Source organism: Amia ocellicauda, chromosome 14 (assembly GCF_036373705.1).
Source record: "Amia ocellicauda isolate fAmiCal2 chromosome 14, fAmiCal2.hap1, whole genome shotgun sequence".
In the NCBI taxonomy this organism is placed as follows: domain Eukaryota; kingdom Metazoa; phylum Chordata; class Actinopteri; order Amiiformes; family Amiidae; genus Amia; species Amia ocellicauda.
Window position 1 is genome coordinate 4,901,857 of NC_089863.1, and position 18,390 is coordinate 4,920,246.

At 46.7% G+C, this 18,390-nt stretch overlaps 2 protein-coding genes across 2 annotated transcripts in view; one reads left to right on the top strand and one right to left on the bottom strand.

Moving 5' to 3' along the window:
* LOC136768083 (uncharacterized) overlaps positions 1 to 4,136 on the top strand; it is a 16,516-nt gene extending 12,380 nt beyond the window's left edge. The window contains exon 10 of the mRNA XM_066722137.1: positions 3,006 to 4,136. Within this exon, the coding sequence (XP_066578234.1) occupies positions 3,006 to 3,593 (588 nt within the window). The 3' untranslated portion in view covers positions 3,594 to 4,136. The remainder of the gene's footprint in view (positions 1 to 3,005) is intronic.
* Positions 4,137 to 5,932: 1,796 nt separating this feature from the next.
* On the bottom strand, positions 5,933 to 16,432 carry LOC136768388 (E3 ubiquitin-protein ligase TRIM69). The gene is made up of 11 exons (XM_066722572.1): positions 14,469 to 16,432; positions 12,433 to 12,497; positions 11,690 to 11,841; positions 11,227 to 11,322; positions 9,561 to 9,725; positions 9,189 to 9,314; positions 8,926 to 9,054; positions 8,359 to 8,410; positions 8,012 to 8,038; positions 7,839 to 7,865; positions 5,933 to 7,672 (listed from the first exon to the last, which is right to left on the bottom strand). Exons 2-11 carry the CDS (start codon positions 12,485 to 12,487, stop codon positions 7,140 to 7,142), a joined length of 1,362 nt encoding a protein of 453 aa, XP_066578669.1. The 5' UTR covers positions 12,488 to 12,497; positions 14,469 to 16,432; the 3' UTR covers positions 5,933 to 7,139.
* Positions 16,433 to 18,390: the final 1,958 nt, after the last annotated feature.

Below are 18,390 nucleotides of genomic sequence, written 5' to 3' on the forward strand. Positions count from 1 at the left end.
TCTCTCTCTCTCTTATACACACACACTGTCTCTCTCTCTTATACACACACACACTGTCTCTCTCTCTTATACACACACACTGTCTCTCTTATACACACACACACACTGTCTCTCTCTCTTATACACACACACTGTCTCTCTCTCTTATACACACACTGTCACTCTCTCTTATACACACACACTGTCTCTCTCTCTTATACACACACTGTCTCTCTCTCTCTCATACACACACACACTGTCTCTCTCTCTCTCATACACACACACACTGTCTCTCTCTCTTATACACACACACACTGTCTCTCTCTTATACACACACACTGTCTCTCTCTCTCTCTTATACACACACACACTGTCTCTCTCTTATACACACACACACTGTCTCTCTCTTATACACACACACACTGTCTCTCTCTTATACACACACACTGTCTCTCTCTTATACACACACGCACACTGTCTCTCTCTTATACACACACACTGTCTCTCTCTTATACACACACACTGTCTCTCTCTTATACACACACGCACACTGTCTCTCTCTTATACACACACACTGTCTCTCTCTCTTATACACACACACACTGTCACTCTCTCACACACACACACTGTCTCTCTCTTATACACACACACACACTGTCTCTCTCTCTTATACACACACACTGTCACTCTCTCACACACACACACTGTCTCTCTCTTATACACACACACACACTGTCTCTCTCTTATACACACACACTGTCTCTCTCTTATACACACACTGTCTCTCTCTCTCTTATACACACACACACTGTCTCTCTCTTATACACACACACTGTCTCTCTCTCTTATACACACACACACTGTCACTCTCTCACACACACACACACTCACTCTCTCATACACACACACACTGTCTCTCTCTTATACACACACACTGTCTCTCTCTTATACACACACACACACTGTCTCTCTCTTATACACACACACTGTCTCTCTCTCTTATACACACACACACTGTCACTCTCTCACACACACACACTGTCTCTCTCTTATACACACACACACACTGTCTCTCTCTCTTATACACACACACTGTCACTCTCTCACACACACACACTGTCTCTCTCTTATACACACACACACACTGTCTCTCTCTCTTATACACACACACAGTCTCTCTCTTATACACACACACTGTCACTCTCTCATACACACACACACTGTCTCTCTCTCTCTCTCTTATACACACACACACTGTCTCTCTCTCTCTCTTATACACACACACACTGTCTCTCTCTCTCTCTTATACACACACACACTGTCTCTCTCTCTTATACACACACACACTGTCACTCTCTCACACACACACACTGTCTCTCTCTTATACACACACACACACTCTCTCTCTCTCTTATACACACACACACACTGTCTCTCTCTTATACACACACACTGTCTCTCTCTCTTATACACACACACTGTCACTCTCTCTCTTATACACACACACACTGTCTCTCTCTTATACACACACACACACACTGTCTCTCTCTCTTATACACACACACTGTCACTCTCTCTTATACACACACACTGTCTCTCTCTCTTATACACACACTGTCTCTCTCTCTCTCTCATACACACACACACTGTCTCTCTCTTGTACACACACACACTGTCTCTCTCTCTTATACACACACAAACTGTCACTCTCTCACACACACACACTGTCTCTCTCTTATACACACACACACTGTCTCTCTCTTATACACACACACTGTCACTCTCTCATACACACACACACTGTCTCTCTCTCTCATACACACACACACTGTCTCTCTCTTATACACACACACACTGTCTCTCTCTCTCTTATACACACACACACTGTCTCTCTCTTATACACACACACTGTCTCTCTCTCTTATACACACACACACTGTCTCTCTCTCTCTTATACACACACACTGTCTCTCTCTCTTATACACACACACACTGTCTCTCTCTCTCTTATACACACACACTGTCTCTCTCTCTCTCTCTCTCTTATACACACACACTGTCTCTCTCTCTTATGCACACACAGTGTCTCTCTCTCTTATACACACACTGTCTCTCTCTCTTATACACACACACACTGTCTCTCTCTCTTATACACACACACACTGTCTCTCTCTCTCTCTCTTATACACACACACACTGTCTCTCTCTTATACACACACACTGTCTCTCTCTTATACACACACACACTGTCACTCTCTCTTATACACACACACTGTCTCTCTCTCTTATACACACACTGTCTCTCTCTCTCTTATACACACACACACTGTCTCTCTCTTATACACACACACACACACACACTGTCTCTCTCTTATACACACACACACACACTGTCTCTCTCTTATACACACACACACTGTCTCTCTCTTATACACACACTGTCTCTCTCTTATACACACACACACTCACTCTCTCATACACACACACACTGTCTCTCTCTTATACACACACACACAGTCTCTCTCTCTTATACACACACACTTACTCTCTCTTATACACACACACACTGTCTCTCTCTTACACACACACTGTCTCTCTCTCTTATACACACACACTTACTCTCTCTTATACACACACACACTGTCTCTCTCTTACACACACACTGTCTCTCTCTCTTATACACACACACACTGTCTCTCTCTCTTATACACACACACTGTCACTCTCTCTTATACACACACACTGTCTCTCTCTCTTATACACACACACTGTCTCTCTCTCTTATACACACACACTGTCTCTCTCTCTTATACACACACACTGTCTCTCTCTCTCTCTCTCTCATACACACACACTGTCTCTCTCTTATACACACACACACTGTCTCTCTCTCTCTTATACACACACACTGTCACTCTCTCTTATACACACACACTGTCTCTCTCTTATACACACACACTGTCTCTCTCTCTCTTACACACACACACACACACACACATCTAAAGACATTCCCCCCTCTCCCTCAGATCCCGGTCAAGTGCAGTCAGCGCTACATCAACTACTTCCAGCCCAAGCACTTCCTGGTCCTGGGGGGCGGCCGGCGCCTGACAGTGTTGGAGTGTGCTGACCTGCTGTTCGACGTGCCGTCCCGGGAGCGCCAGCGGGGCGGGGGGGGTGCAGGCGCCGGGAGCGGCAGCGGCTCGGAGGGCGGGGGTGCGGGGCCGTCCCCCTCCCGGTCCCCGCAGCCCTACCGCGCCCTCTCCCCGCGCCGCGGCTGCGTGCTGGCCTCCCCCGGCGGCCACCTGGGCTTCGCCAGCGCCGTCCGCCTCCAGGACTGGGAGGAGCTGCCCCCGGACTCGCCCCTGCCCCCCCAGGCCCTGCCGGCCCACCTGCTGGGGAGGGACTCCTCCTCCTCCTCTCCTTCTCCCCCTTCTCCGCTCACGGGCCGGCTCTCCCGGGAGGTGCTCAGTGTGCGCAGCCTGACCGACAAGGTGCTGACCTACCGGTACCTGCGCGCCGTGCACCCCCCGTCCAGCGCCGCCCAGCTGGACCGCGCCTGGGAGGTGTGCTGCTACATGGCCTGCCTGCTGCATGAGCCTATGGGCCTGAGGTAGAGGGACGGAGGGAGAGGGCGAGAGAGAGAGCTGTAGGGTGGGAGTGGAGTGGAGTGGAGTGGAGGGGGAGAGAGAGAGAGGGAGGGAGGGAAGATGAGGAGGACAGGTAAGGAGAGGGAAGGAGAGTGTGGGAGAGAGAGAGGGAGGAGAAGGGGGAGAGAGGTGGCTTGGGATGGGGGGACGGGACAGCGAGGGAGAGAGATTGGGAGAGAAGGGGGGACGAGGGGACGGGATAGACCCGCCAAAAGATGGAGAGAGGAAGAGAAGAGCAACAAAAACCTCCCCCCCCCACACCTTGACAATACAAAACCAGACAGGCATTGCTGACTGGACTCTGACGGGACCCCCCCGTGGCAATGCACATCACACCGCCCCCCCCGCCCTCCAATCACAGCTGTATATTTTTGTACATATTGACTTATTGTTTTATGAACCACAGGGCCACCCTGTCTATCATATTTCTGTTTGGTTTGCTTCTGTTCGTCGCTGTTTTCTCCAGCCCAGAAAAACTCCAATATTTTAATAAAAAAAGAGAAAAGAAAAGGCGTATCCGTGACTTCTGCTTTGTGCCGTGTTTTTATCCCGATTACATCTGTCTCCGGACGTTGTCGGCTACGGGGGGGGATCGCTCCGAGAGTCTTTGGTCTCGCTCTTTCTCCCTCCTGGTTCCCGAATGCAGTGGCCTCTGTCTGTCTTGTGTGCCACGTTCATGTTTATGGTTTTGTTTTTCTCCTGAACGCTGACACGGCGTGCAGCTGCGCTTTTGATTGTCTGAGGCCATAAAATGACGACAAAGCTGCTGAACTTTGAGAGAGAGAGAGGGGCTCTGATCACGCATGGCCATCGTGCTCTGACTGAAGCTTGGCCGGCAAGGGGGGAACATGGGGGGCTGTGTTATTTATATGAATAAATAAATAAAAAGTCATCCTCAGTTTGCGTGCCAGTAACAGTGGACAGTAAAGTGAGTGAAATGAGATCATCTGTATAAGGTAATGGGAGGGGCCAGAACGGAGAGGTGGTACACGGGCCGGGTGGGTCTCGGACTCATTAAGCTCGTTACAGGCGACCGGCCTGGCGTGTGACAAACATAAGAACATAAGAAAGTTCACAAAGGAGAGGAGGCCATTGGCCCCATCGTGCTCGTTTGGTGTCCATTCATAACTAAGTGATCAAGGATCCTATCCAGTCTGACTTTAAATGTGCACAAATTGTCTCTTCAGCCACATCGCTGGGGAGTTTGTTCAGATTGTGACGCCTCTCTGTGTGAAGAAGTGTCTCCTGTTTTCTGTCTTGAATGCCTTGAAGCCCAATTTCCATTTGTGTCCCCGGGTGCGTGTGTCCCTGCTGATCTGGAAAAGCTCCTCTGGTTTGATGTGGTCGGTGCCTTTCATGATTTTGAAGACTTGGATCAAGTCCCCACGTAGTCTCCTCTGTTCCAGGGTGAAAAGGTTCAGGTCCTCAGTCTCTCAGTAGGACTTTCCCTTCAGACCTGGAATAAGTCTGGTTGCTCTCCTCTGAACTGCCTCTAGAGCAGCGATATCTTTCTTGAAGTGTGGAGCCCAGAACTGTCCACAGTATTCCATGGGGTACGGACTTGTCCCCGGGCTCTATGGTCATCTCGACCCGCGCTGGGACTGTGGAACCCGCTCTCTCCCGGTGGACGGACGAGTACGCAGGCAGGTAGGTTGGCTTGCTTCCCTGTGCCTGAGGGGGCGAGGGCAAGGGGGTCGTGGACATGAATCTATTCCCGTTTCAGATATGCACAAATTAAAGCAAATGTGCTCCTACAAAAAAAAAAACGAGAAACTCCACATTCCCATATTCCCAAAATTCTCTCTCATACACACGCACAGACACGCACGCTCTCGCAGTCACACTCGCTCACTTTTCTTTTCCCAGATTTCTGTTTCCTGGGTGCTCCCCTCTCTACAGTGACACAGATTAAGCTCTGAAGATTTGCCAATTGCTTAGTTTTAGTTTTTTTTTTAATATCGCATTGGTTTTAATCTTTCAAATGGCTTTTCATCTGCTAGAGTTCAGGGGACGTTCATTGTGATTTTCCTAAAGGGATCTGACACAGAGGGACAGAATGAGAGATTGAGAGAGTGAGTGAGTGTGTGACGGAGAAAGGGAGGGAGTGAGGTTGAGAGAGAGAGAGAGATGAAGGTAGGAGGTGAATGACAGTCTGATATCGGCAGATTGTAGATCTAAGTCTTTCCTCTCTTCCTGACGCACAAGCTCCGTCAGCTGGCAGCAACTCAAGGTCCATCTGATCGATATGTCCCACAGTAACCTCCCCCCCATGGTCTCGAATGACACCGCAATAACGGCACACACTCCTTGATCAAAAACAAACTTTATTAGCGATCGATCGCCCTGCCAGTCCATGGGGCGGCAACAGACCGGGCAGTGAAAGGAAAATAAAAAACCTTTTACCTCCACAGCGGGTGGGAGTCTGTTCTGATCCATTAGAAAGGGTTACATTTATACGAACAGGAAGCATTTATTTTTACACACACAAAAACGTATACATATTTAGTATTGCTTATGGAAGCATACACACAAAGTGAATCGTGCTAGCAGCCTGCATCACTTTACACTGTCTCTCCAGTTTTGTGCTACACCGAAGCAGTGTCGACAATTTACACAATAAAATACACAGAAATGGAATAAATAGGCATTGATTATTCGTATAAAACTCTCCGAATCACAAGACCCATCAGTGTAAGACTAAGAAGGCGGTTAGTAACACATTCAATGCGTCATTTAAATATAAATATATATATGTGTAATTGTCCATGTAAGTAACTCATTATTTTTTATCTTTAGTTTCCATTGGTCTTGTTAGCCATCAGCAATTTCTTAATATCTGCAAAATATGTTTTCCAGCTATTTTCCACCTGTACAATAATAATACAGAGATGGATGACAGAGTTCAATACATGTGAAATATAATCCTGTAGATTTCAAATCTAGATAGAAAGGAGCCAAGTTAAGAATCTGAAGAATATAAGGATCTGCATGTCTACCATATATTCAGATATATAGGTCTGATCTGTATGAGCAATAGTACACTACTCTAGACTAGACTACACTACACTACACTAGACTAGACTGGACTAGACAGTACAATGTCCTACACTATGCTACACAACACTACACTATACTATAATTGATCCAGCCCTGGGGCTGGGAGGCAGTGGCTGTCTTGTCGGCTTCAGGTATCCTGGTATATATGCATAAACATACATCTCTCTCGCTCTGCCTTATCTGTTATCTAAGCGGCTGGACTACCAGTGGCGAGCCCAACTGGCCCTGTGCCGTGTCCGAAGAACAGCTCCATGTGGCATCCCTTGCTTTGTGCTTAGGTGTTGCTTAAGACTACGGTTTTACATTCGTCCAAGTCATTCTTGCATCCTACACGGAGAGAGAGCGGAGAGGGCGAGTGAGAGAGAGACAGATGGGTGAGAGAGAGAGAGAGAGAGAGAGACGGAGGGGCCAGTCCGCTACAACGGGCCCACAGTAGTGGAGAAGCGCCCGACGGGCTCAGAACTCGGTGACGGTGTTGGGCGAGGACACGGTGATCAGGGTGCGGCCGTCCAGTGGGGCGAACAGCGGGTAGAGCTTCTCGCGGAAGGTGTCTGTGAACGTGAAGATGTGGGTCTTGGTGTCCACGTTGTAGAAGGACACCTGGCCCTCCTCGTAGTCCAGGTAGATGCCCACCTTGCGGGGCACCAGGCTCACGGCCAGCTGGGTCTCGGGCTTGGTGCAGGCCCAGAACTGCCGGGTGCTGCGCCACAGGGACCAGTAGCCGTGCCTTGGGGTCATGGGCACGCGGCCCTTGCGCTTGGCCTGCGCCGAGGTCACGCCCACCCGCCAGTAGCCGTTGTTGGCCAGCTCCACCTCCCAGTAGTGGCGGCCGGACGAGAAGCCCTCCCATCCCAGGACGCAGGGCCAGGTGTCGAAGCGCTGTAGGCTGTAGGGCAGCTCCTCCTCCACCCGGCCCTCCTGCACCTTGCGCCGGTCCTCCGACAGGATCAGCCAGGGGTGATTGGTCATGGGGTCCAGGGTCACCTCGACTGGAGACGGACAGAGAGAACGAAGGCGCATGAGATGGGGAGAGAGTCTGAGGGAGATAGAGGGAGATAGAGACGGAGAGAGAGCGAGTCAGAGCGAAAGAGGAAGACAGAGAGGGAGGAATAGTTAGAGATGGAGAGAGAAAGAGAGAGTGACAAGGGGGCTCACCTGACGCGCTGCAGATCCAGCTCCACACTGTGGGGGAGACAGACACAAGAGCAGGTTAAATTCAGTCCAGTGCCACACCAGAGAGACATCCACTGAGGCTAATGGACACAGACACACATGCAGTCTGAGTATGTGTGTGTGTGTGTATAAATATGACTGAGAGAACGTCATACCTGAGTTGGGGATGTATTTTGACGTCCCTGGATTGAAGAGAGAAAGAAAATAAAAAATATATAAATTAATGAGAACAGGCAAGATTTCACGTGAGTTTGCAGCGTTGCCGTCTTCATTGAGTTGTTGCTGTAGCAGTGTTAACCAGGGTGAGGAAATAACCCTGTGGTCACTGGACAGTGAGACAGTTGACAGGAAATGCCAGTCAGCTGCTCGCCGATTCCTGCTGCCCAGCGCCCAGCCCCTTGGCACGCCTGGCGTGACTGGGAGAGACCCCCCACGCTGGACTGTATGTTATTTGTCTGCGAGCCTTTCTTAAGTAACCGTCCCCGTCAGTCCTTTGACTCACCTGCACGCCAGGTCCTCTGCTTGGCCGACAGCCAGAGCTGCGGTACAGTGCCCTGGAGGAGAAACAGAGCAGGGTGTCAGAGCTAGACCTGCTGAGGAAAACTCACTCATATTATAATGGCGGCCTGTGGCCCTGTGAGTGTCCTGAGCAAATAGCCCTGTGATTGGTCAGGAGATTGAGCCAGGACTATGATTGAGGGGGGGATGGGCATTTCAGCGGCTGGGCGATAACAGAGCCTTATCTCTCCTCGTGAAAGACTGTATTGTTCTACGGCCTCAACCCCGATTCCCCTGGTCACCTAACGCATTCCCGTCTCTAACTGGAACGATCGGGAACGTCTCTTGGGGGCGAGGAGGGTGAGGGAGGGGGCCATATTGTCCTTGTAAAGCTTGTGGAGCTCATCTGGCTGAAACCCAAAACAGAAAACCTGTCATAACATCTTTACACCCTCATCTAAGCTCGCCCTTGACTCCTGCTAGGGGTGGCATTGGGTTGGGTTGGCTGTGGCTCTGATGGGGTGCACAGTCAGGGCTGGAGGAGAGGTATGGAGGGACATGGGGTATTCACCTTGGCGTCCTCCTTGAGCAGCGACCAGGTGATGAACTCCAGGAAGGGCAGGACGCTCATGAGTCGGCGCTTCTTCAGGCCCAGGAGACGCAGCATCTGGGAGAGTTCTTCACCCGGCAGACCGCAGCTCTGCAAATACACACACAGAGACGTCAGGACCACAGGGACACACATACACACACACACACACACAGCAACATCAGGACCACAGGGACATGGGGACATCAGAGAGACACAGAGGCACAGCAAACATCAGACCGAACCTCTGACACGCTCTGCAGCTCCAGGGCCCACTCCATGATCCTCTGCTTGTCCTTCTCGCTGGGGTCGTCTGTCTCGCTGCCCTCCTCTCCATCCACCTCGTCCCTCCAGGGCTTCGTCTTGAACAGCTGCGACGGGAGGAGAAGCAGTTGGCATAGCCATCCCTCAGCCCTGCCCGCCACCCCCAACTGGCCAGGGCGTAGTACCCTGTGCATCCTTTCCATGCTCCAGTACCTTGCCCCCGAACTTGTTTACCCCAGTGTGTAATACCCTGTCCTTCCCCTGCCCTGCCCCATGTATCTTACCATCTCCAACCCCCTGCTCCACCCCAGCATGTACCACCCCAACCTCTCACGTTCCGTGCCCCCCTGTACCTTATCGACGCTGTTGAGCTCGTCCGCCCATTCCAGGATGAGGCGCCGACACTCCTCCAGGCTGCGCGCAGTGCGGGGGCTCTGCAGGGGCTCCCTGTCCTGGCCGGAGCAGGCCGCCCCTTTGCTGCTCCCCTCCCCCGCATCCCCTCCGTCCTTGCTGTCGCACTGCAGGTGATAAAACAGGCCGTCAACACACGGACGCACACATTTGTGCCTGAGATGACGTACACAATACCAGGTTCATTATTTATAGGACCAGGAAGTGTTACAGTGGATTAAAGTAGGGTTGTGCCTGTAAATGATACACCGCCTCACCGCGTTGAAAACTTATTTATCATCAATGCCGACTTTTTTCAAATATAAGGCTGTGCGTAATAACCTGCAGCTGCGAGAGAAACTAGGTGTTGGTCAGGTTCACATTTCTGTCTCTGAACGAACCTCTTTGAAAGTTTAATATGTATTTAATATGTTGGAAACTATAAAACTAACTAATAATAAAACTTATTTAGGATTAAATTCACCTCCTCAAAACAGCCTGGCTTTGATTGACACCGAACGAAGACACTTGTGTCAGTCCATTGCCAGCAAAATATTTACGTAACGGCGGACGTTTCCTCCCCTTGTAGCTCCACCAATAATAATGTCATAAATGAATGATGCACAAACTGATTATGTAATATGTGGCAGAGAGGGATGACAGCGCGGGACCCTTCCCAGAATCCCCTGCACACCGAAGGGCATAACTCCCACTGTGTCTTTATTTATCTATTCCGTTTTTGAATTCATAAATTCTCCCCCCCGGACTTTGTGCCCTCCGTGACTCGTCTCTCTGCACTCGCACGGGCAGGGTGATATGAGGGTGGTTACAGCGCTCCCAACGAGATAAATCGGATGAGCCCAGAGCCCAGAGTCGATATCGGCGCAATATCACTGGTGGCCTCCCAGATAAGAGGAGATGTAGGGGTAGGGTACAGGGTAGGAGAGGACAGGGACGCACAGGATAGGTCTTCCCTGATCTTCCCATCTACAGAGACCCTGTCAGGAGTCAGACATGCATCCCTCTCTAGAGCACAGGGCAGCTAACAGTGTTTTGGGCCTCTCCCATGCACACACGCACACGGATGATATTTCTGGGTGTCTCGGTCAACAACAACTCTTGACCGGGTAGACTATCTCCTTGAGTAAACCGAGATGGCGTTATCTAATCTGGGCTGGTTACAGGGATAATCTGCTGTCGGCGGCCCCTGGAGAACGTGCTGGAGAGAGGCAATCCAGAGGCTGTAAAATCCTCAACAGCGCTGTAAAAGAAGGTAATCTCTGGGTGACTCCCGTGTTGGAGCGATGTGACCAGGAAGTGGAGGACAGTTGGATTGATCGGGGCTGCGGAGGGGGAATTCTGCTTTGTTTGCGGGAAGCAAGGTGTGTGTGTAAAGGACCTTGCTCCTCGCCACTGGGATCAGCGTTTTGTACTTCCATTCTCTCCCTCTCTGACGGAGGTGTTGTGCCAAAGGCTGCGCGAGATAACCCAGCCGAGATAACCCAGCCGAGATAACCCAGCCGAGATGACACGCACTCCTGCCGTGAGCAGCATATGATACATCGGTGTTTTCGGATGCAATTCTAAAGAAAATCCCTCACTCCCTCTCTCCCTCTCTCTCTCCTGTACCTTGCAGACCCGGTCCACCTGCTCCTTCCACTGGTTGATGAAGCGCACACACTCCTCCAGGCTGCGCAGGTCCTGCAGGCTCTTCTGACGTGGGTTCTGGAGGGAGAGAGGGAGGGAGAGAGGGACAATGAGAAGGGGAGAGAGCATCTTATATATCTTTAGTGTCCTGTTGCTGTCTTGTGTCCGTGTCCCCCTGTCCCCCGTGAACTGTGGCCCACTGTGGCCCCGCGTTGCCCTGGGAGCCTTTGTCCAGTTTCTTAGCCCTGTTTGCTCTCCTCCAGTCCTCCCTTGCTCCCCTCTCCCCTGCTCTCTCCATTTCCCCAGCTGTTGCTCACTTCTCTGACTGCCTAGGGCCTACTCCTTTCTCCCCCATCTCTACCTCTCTAAACCTTCACCACCTTGTGCCCCCTCCCTCCCACACTTCCCTCTCTCTCTCTCCCTCGCTCTCTCTCTCGGTCATTACCTGCTGTCTACTGCTGTTCAGTTTGCGGCCGGGTTTGCTTGTGGGTGCCGAGCTGTGCGCCTGCAGTTCCTCATCCGTCACCTTCCAGCGCACAGCGCAGATCGTGTTGCTCTGGGGCGGTGGATCGTGCTCCCGCTGGGGAGAGTCCTGCACTGTGGAGAGAGAGAGAGAGAGAGAGAGAGAGAGAGAGATGGAGAGACAAAGGGAGAGGGGATGGAGAGTGGAAAATATAGGGAAGAGGGGGAGGGATGGGGGAGAGGTGAGAAAATGAAATGAGAGATGGGAGAGAGGGAGGGGGAGGAAGAGGGATGGGGGAATTGAAAGGGAGGAGAAGGAGAGGGGAGAAGATGAAAGGAGAGAGATGAGAGAGGGAGGGAGAAAATGGGAGAATGGAAAGGCAGAGAGGAGAGGGGGGATGAGAAGGGCAGAGGGGAGAAAATAGGAAAGGGCGGGAGGGAGAGGAGAGAGATGGAAGAGAGGAGATGGAGAGAGGGACGAGAGGGAGAAAAAGGAAGAGCGCCACAGATCAGTTAATACATGATCTCCTTAATTAATTCTGAATGAGCTGATAGAAAGAGATCTAGGTAGACAGATACAGATCTTTCCAATCGATCCCATTGAACCCCTTTTTTCTCATTTAAAGACAGTGCCAGAGTATTCACTCCATCGAGCAACACTTTCACATTCAGCCACTCAATCAATCGATCAGTCAATCAGCCAATCAATGTATCGCTCAATCTTACCATCCTGCGCAGTTTTGATAATGCCCTTCTTTCCGCGGGATAGTGTAGAGCTCATGGTGAAAGACCTGGAAGAGTGGACAGTTGCCGGTCAGAGGCATCAATGTATCAAAGACTGGGAAACAATAACAGTAATAACAATTATGAGTAGTATAATCGCCATCGTCCTGCATTTTGCGTCAGACAGCACGAACTTCCACAAAACTAATAAACCATTAACAGGCTGGGAGGCTAAGTAAACAGCTGCAGATAACAACCGCAATCAGCCAGCAAGACAAACGTTTTCAAACCCAGATTTAATAATGGAAACGGTCCCGCCCTCTAATGCTCGTAGTAAGAGCCGTTCATTGGGATCCGCTAAACAGGACGGGTCTGGGGCAGACATTTGGCACAAACACCCGAATACCAAATTTAATCATATGTATATTGTTACAATTATATGGAAACATGTGGCCTAATATCTACAGGCCTATTACACGGTTTTCCATACTGGCATTATAATCCTCACTTCAAAGCAAAACACACAAACATATTCAATATTTAAAATAAAAACAGCGCAATTTCTAGTTATGAAGTCCATAACATTTTGAAGGAAACGCATATTGTTTTCCAGACTAAAACGGACTATTGTGTAGATTTGTTTTTAGACGATTTAGCCTGTTCATCTTTCTCAAGGAACATCTATAGATCTACAGATTCATTTTCAACTGCAATCTTCGCATATGACAAAGTAGTAGTAGTAGTAGTAGTAGTAGTAGTAATAATAATAATAATAATAATAATAATCATAATAATCATAATAATAATAAATTAGTTAATTTGTTATTATTCATATTTATATGACATTCGACTTTATATAACACTGTTTTCCAAACGTTTCTTATATTTATGTTATTGTTTTTAAAGGCACCATATAGTTTCAGAGTATTTAATATATATTAAGTATTATATATAGATATGACCTATGGGACATTTAAATATACACCTTTGGAAAACATTATGAGACCACTTAACATTGATTTCTGAAACTGGAGTGGTCTCTTATTTTTTCCCAGAGCTGTATGTTCCCAAATGGTGAGATTAAAAGCATAATTTGCAACATGAGACGGGGGATAGACGGGGCACAGGTCGCAGTTCCCAAAATCAAGTCAAACAGTTCACTTTTACATCGTATTACAAATATTTTAAAGTCGATGGAATACGTGTCTGTGGGTTTTACCTCTTAAAAAACATATTTACAATTATTTTAGCCTTCTAGTCTGGAAACACACAAGCGTACTTTTCAATTTTAGTATTAGCATGCACACATATATTTGTCTTATAACTATTGTGTTCAATGTAAAACATTCTGTGTTTGTTCGAGGATAACAACTGTGTGTTAAAACTGACCAAATTACAACACAATAATGGGACAGATCAAATCAAAACTTTGACCCACCCATTAATAGAAAACTACAAACCTGCACATCAGTGGTTCCCAAACCGGTCCTGGGGGACCCCCTACCCTGCTGGTTTTTGTTCCAACCGAGCTCTCAATTATTTCATTGAACCCTTAATTGAAGTAACAATCTGCTTAGATTATACTTTTTAAATTGTGTAAGAAAATAGTTGTTTCTTCGATACGTTTTTTAATATAATTCTATACTTAGCTTAAAACCCCTACTGTTTAAAATAATTAAAAGTCTGATTTAGGAAATTATTAGTCAATTAAGGGTTCAATGAAGTAATTGAGAGCTCGGTTGGAACAAAAACCAGCAGGGTAGGGGCTCCCCCAGGACCGGTTTGGGAACCAGTGATGTACATCACAGCGGTTACATTTCTGATTAGAAGAAAGTGGCATCTTACTGAAAATGAAGCCGCAACTGAGTACAGCTCTGCAGTTTCTACCACAAAATTGTGTTACATTTAAGACATTCGAGTGTGAAAACAACCCATTTTAGCAACTGTAGACGCGATATAAAACATATGCATTAGATATACTATATGGCTGTATTAGATACACAATAGTGCGCATCCCGGCTGCAGGCGAGTCTCCCTACCCGAGTCCGGAGCTGGAGGCGCAGCGCTTCTTAGTGACGCTCCCGCGGCGCGCAAAGCTTTTTGTTGCGAAGACACGATGTCTGAACTTCGGACTTTTTTACAGCCCTGCATCTCTGTGGTTGCTTTACTGCACGATGGCGCAGATAACAGGGGTTGTGGCTCCCCTTGCGAGTCCTTCTCGGAAAGCTGCTGTGTTATAGAGAGGCGGAGGGGGGGGTGTCAGCTACCAAAACCAAAGAGGCCACCATCGGGTTAATTGCGTTTTCCCAAAAGCAAGATCCAATTAAAGCTCGTCCTTCCCGCTGCTCTGCGCTCTCGCTTTAGCAGCGTGTCAAAACATGAAGTGGCCCTTGACAAGAAATATATCTCCCCCTGGACGTCTCTGAATGGAAGGCGTTGGGGGTTTCTGTCATGTAATGGAAGTGAACCAACTGTCTCCTTGTGTTGCATGTAAACAGAGGAAACAGCAGGGGCCCCTGGCGTGTCCACTCTGGCACCGGAGGCGGGGGCCACAGTGAACAGGTGTACATCCAGGCGACAAGACAAACACACAAGCAAGTCTAATCAACCCCACAAAATGATTGGGTCAGGCCCAGGTGCCCCTCACTGGATACAGGGTCTCAGATTGATCCGGGGGTCAGTGCCTGGGCACCCTGACTGCACCCTGATTGGCACCGGTCCCGGACTCATCCAGCCCTGTTGCCTGTGGTGGCCTAGTCGACAGCACTGAGCCGCAGAAATCCTCTTTTACTGCCTCTTTATAACGAGGAAGAAGTAACATGTTTATTACAAACACTCAACACAGGTAAATTCTCAGGATCCCTTTTGATTTCTTCCAAATAAATTTGATGGGAAGTGCCTACTATTCGTCCGAACTCATTTGCATACACAGGTTTAGCACATGCATTGTAAATAACACAAGCCTGAGTAACAGTGCCGTCGCTGTGTTTGATGCGTTGATTGCTGCTGGTCCGCCAACTCCAGGCAACAGTCCTTAATGAAATGGATGCTTGCTAAAACACACACAAAAAACAGATAAAACAGAGCCTAAATACCCGTTCATTTCATTATAAAAGACTACTGTTGTGAGTTGTGTGCTTGATTAACAACAACAATATTAATAACAATAATTAAACAAATGCACACTAACGCCAGCGGCTAAAGGTCTGGGTTGCATGACGCTATATATTCCTGTAATGGGTGTGTACACCTATTTCTTGTGTGCAGTTTCGTAATCTCCTTGACACCGTGTGTGAGTTAAGTAAGGCCGGTGTGGCATTATATATAACATGGCATGAATAGAGCAGAGTTGGTGAAATGGGTGAGAGGTGAACGGCTACCTGCGGGCAAAGCTGAGCTGTGATTTATAACCCCCATTAATGGAGATCATTTTTCTGCTTCAAGCGAAGCAATCTCAGAAGGTGTGGGGGAGAATTTATGCACCAATAAATTAATTAATGCAAATGGAAAGGTGTGTTTTTTTTTGTATTTGGTCATTATACTAAGGGGAGGGAAGTCAAACAAAATGGACGAATACCAGAAACAATTACACCTTTCTCTTTCTCAGTCAAATCTAAACTGATCTCGATTATTAAACATATCTGTCTGTTGGTCGGCTGTAGGGGATTATTAAACAGTTTCTTGAGAATGAAAACCATGAATTAATTCAGGGAAAGTTGCTGCAAACTTCAGAGATGTTAGTATGATAACAAGATTCAAGGTTTGCCTGTTGAAAATGTAGATAATCACTTTTAATTAATTTACACACTGGCAGAGCGCCTAATTGCGTTTATTAACCCTTCAATTAATTTATATCATAACAAACATTTAAAAATGGGAAAATAACGCACTCAAACAATAACACAAGGTCGGACATTTTAAAATCACTTTATAATTTTAATGTATTTTTAAAACCCGTGTCACCATTTTGTGACCAGGACAGTGATATTTTGAAATGTAACTATTTCCAATGAGAAAACGGGCGATTTTTGTGTGTTTTCGTTTACATAAGTAAAAAAAAATAAAGAAAAAAGAAAATGAATCCAAATTAACATTTATTTTAAAGTAATAGAAAAATAACTACAAAAGATTTAGAAGTCTAGTTTTTCGAGATTTACAATTATACTGTATTTACAGTATACTACTGTATACTATACTCACTTCTAATTTGTTTGTAGTCATTTTGGTATTAATTTAGTTTAAATACATGTTAATTTGGATTCATGTTTTTTTTTCTGACTTTATGTGAACAAAAAGACACACATTCGCCCGTTTTCTCATTGGAAGTAGTTACATTTCTAATGATCTCTCTCCTGGTCACAAAAGCAAGGTTTGTGGGGAATAATAGACATTTTATATACTTTTGAGGCATAAGCAATTAGGAAATTAAAAAAAAAAATGTTACACGGTGTTATCAGAGTCCAGCGCTGTCTCTGACGCCACACCTGGAAACTAATGTGTGTGTTTATTTATACTGTCACAGTTACACTTAAGACAAAAATATTCAATACTTTACACCTATTACGTAAAAGTCTGTAAAATATTATGACACAATGCAAAGATCGAGTGCGAGTTGTAGAAACATTTCCATCATATGTACCCTTTACATTTACCACGGATTTGTATATCTTTATTTGGTGTTATATCCGCCGTGAATAAATAGTATAGGATTCAATTCATGATATGTACCACGCTGTACCCTAGGATGTCAAATTGTACCATCAATACTTTTTGTGCCATGGTATGTTGTTATATATACTGTAGTATACTATGAAGCATTTATATTACTGTTGTTGTTGTTGTTGTTGTTGTATGTATTGGCCTATACGGTATTAAACCAAGGAATACTATAGCACGTACGCTTTCTCCCTTTCTCACAAAACGATCAATTTCTCACAACTACTTTTCTAAGCACGTTGCTAAATTTGCTTGTCGGAGAAAATACACAACGTACGTACAAATAATAATAATAATAATAATAATAATAATAATAATAATAATAATACACAAACACGTCTGACGTCAATGTTGCTTTAGAACAGTAGAACGTTAAGCAAAAGCTTTCCGTGTTCTTTTTTTAATTGGAGTTCTTTTAGAATATAATATGCTTATTTATTTGTATTTTTATAACTGTAACTAGCTCGAGTCTTTCTTGGCACACGCCTGCACCCCCTTGGCAGGCGCACCGTTTGATCTAGACCAAATCCCGCTGATTTTAACTTACCTAATTAGCTATCTTGATCATTGATGCTGCAGATCTAGTGTTACAGCACAGAGTTTCACTGAGGCAATCATTTTTAACGAACCTCTCGCTACAGATGCAAACACACCGCCACCGTGTTTTAATGAGACAGGTAAGGTGGATTTGGACTGTGCAGTTAAACTAGCGAGAAGAACAAACTCATACAGCCAGCCAGCCATCTGGTTTACACGGACGCCTATTAGGGCCACTTTGGGAGTGTTTTGATTTATTTTTCTTCTCTCAAAGACCCGGGGGGGTTATAATCTGAGAAAAAAGTCAGAATTGTACACGAGGTACCGCTGTAAAGTTAGCCTGACCTTTGATATTAATTTGATATTTGATATTGGACTCGCCCTGCCCGACAGGAATGAGAAGAGCTGCGTCTCCCCAAGCAGGACGGCTAGAGATGTCATCCAGTTTCACAAGAAGAGGACCAGTCGTGTTGTTTCACAGCCTTGGTTTTAATTGTGAATCTTAAAAAATAGTTTGAGAAGAACAATAACATCGCACATACATGTATACATACATATACATAAATATATACATGTATATGTATGTATGTATGTATGTATGTATGTATGTATAGCCTATACATGCATTTGTAGATATGTGTGTATAATATAGGCTATATTATATACACATATGTTCGTGTGTGTCTGTGTGTGCATTCCACAAATTAA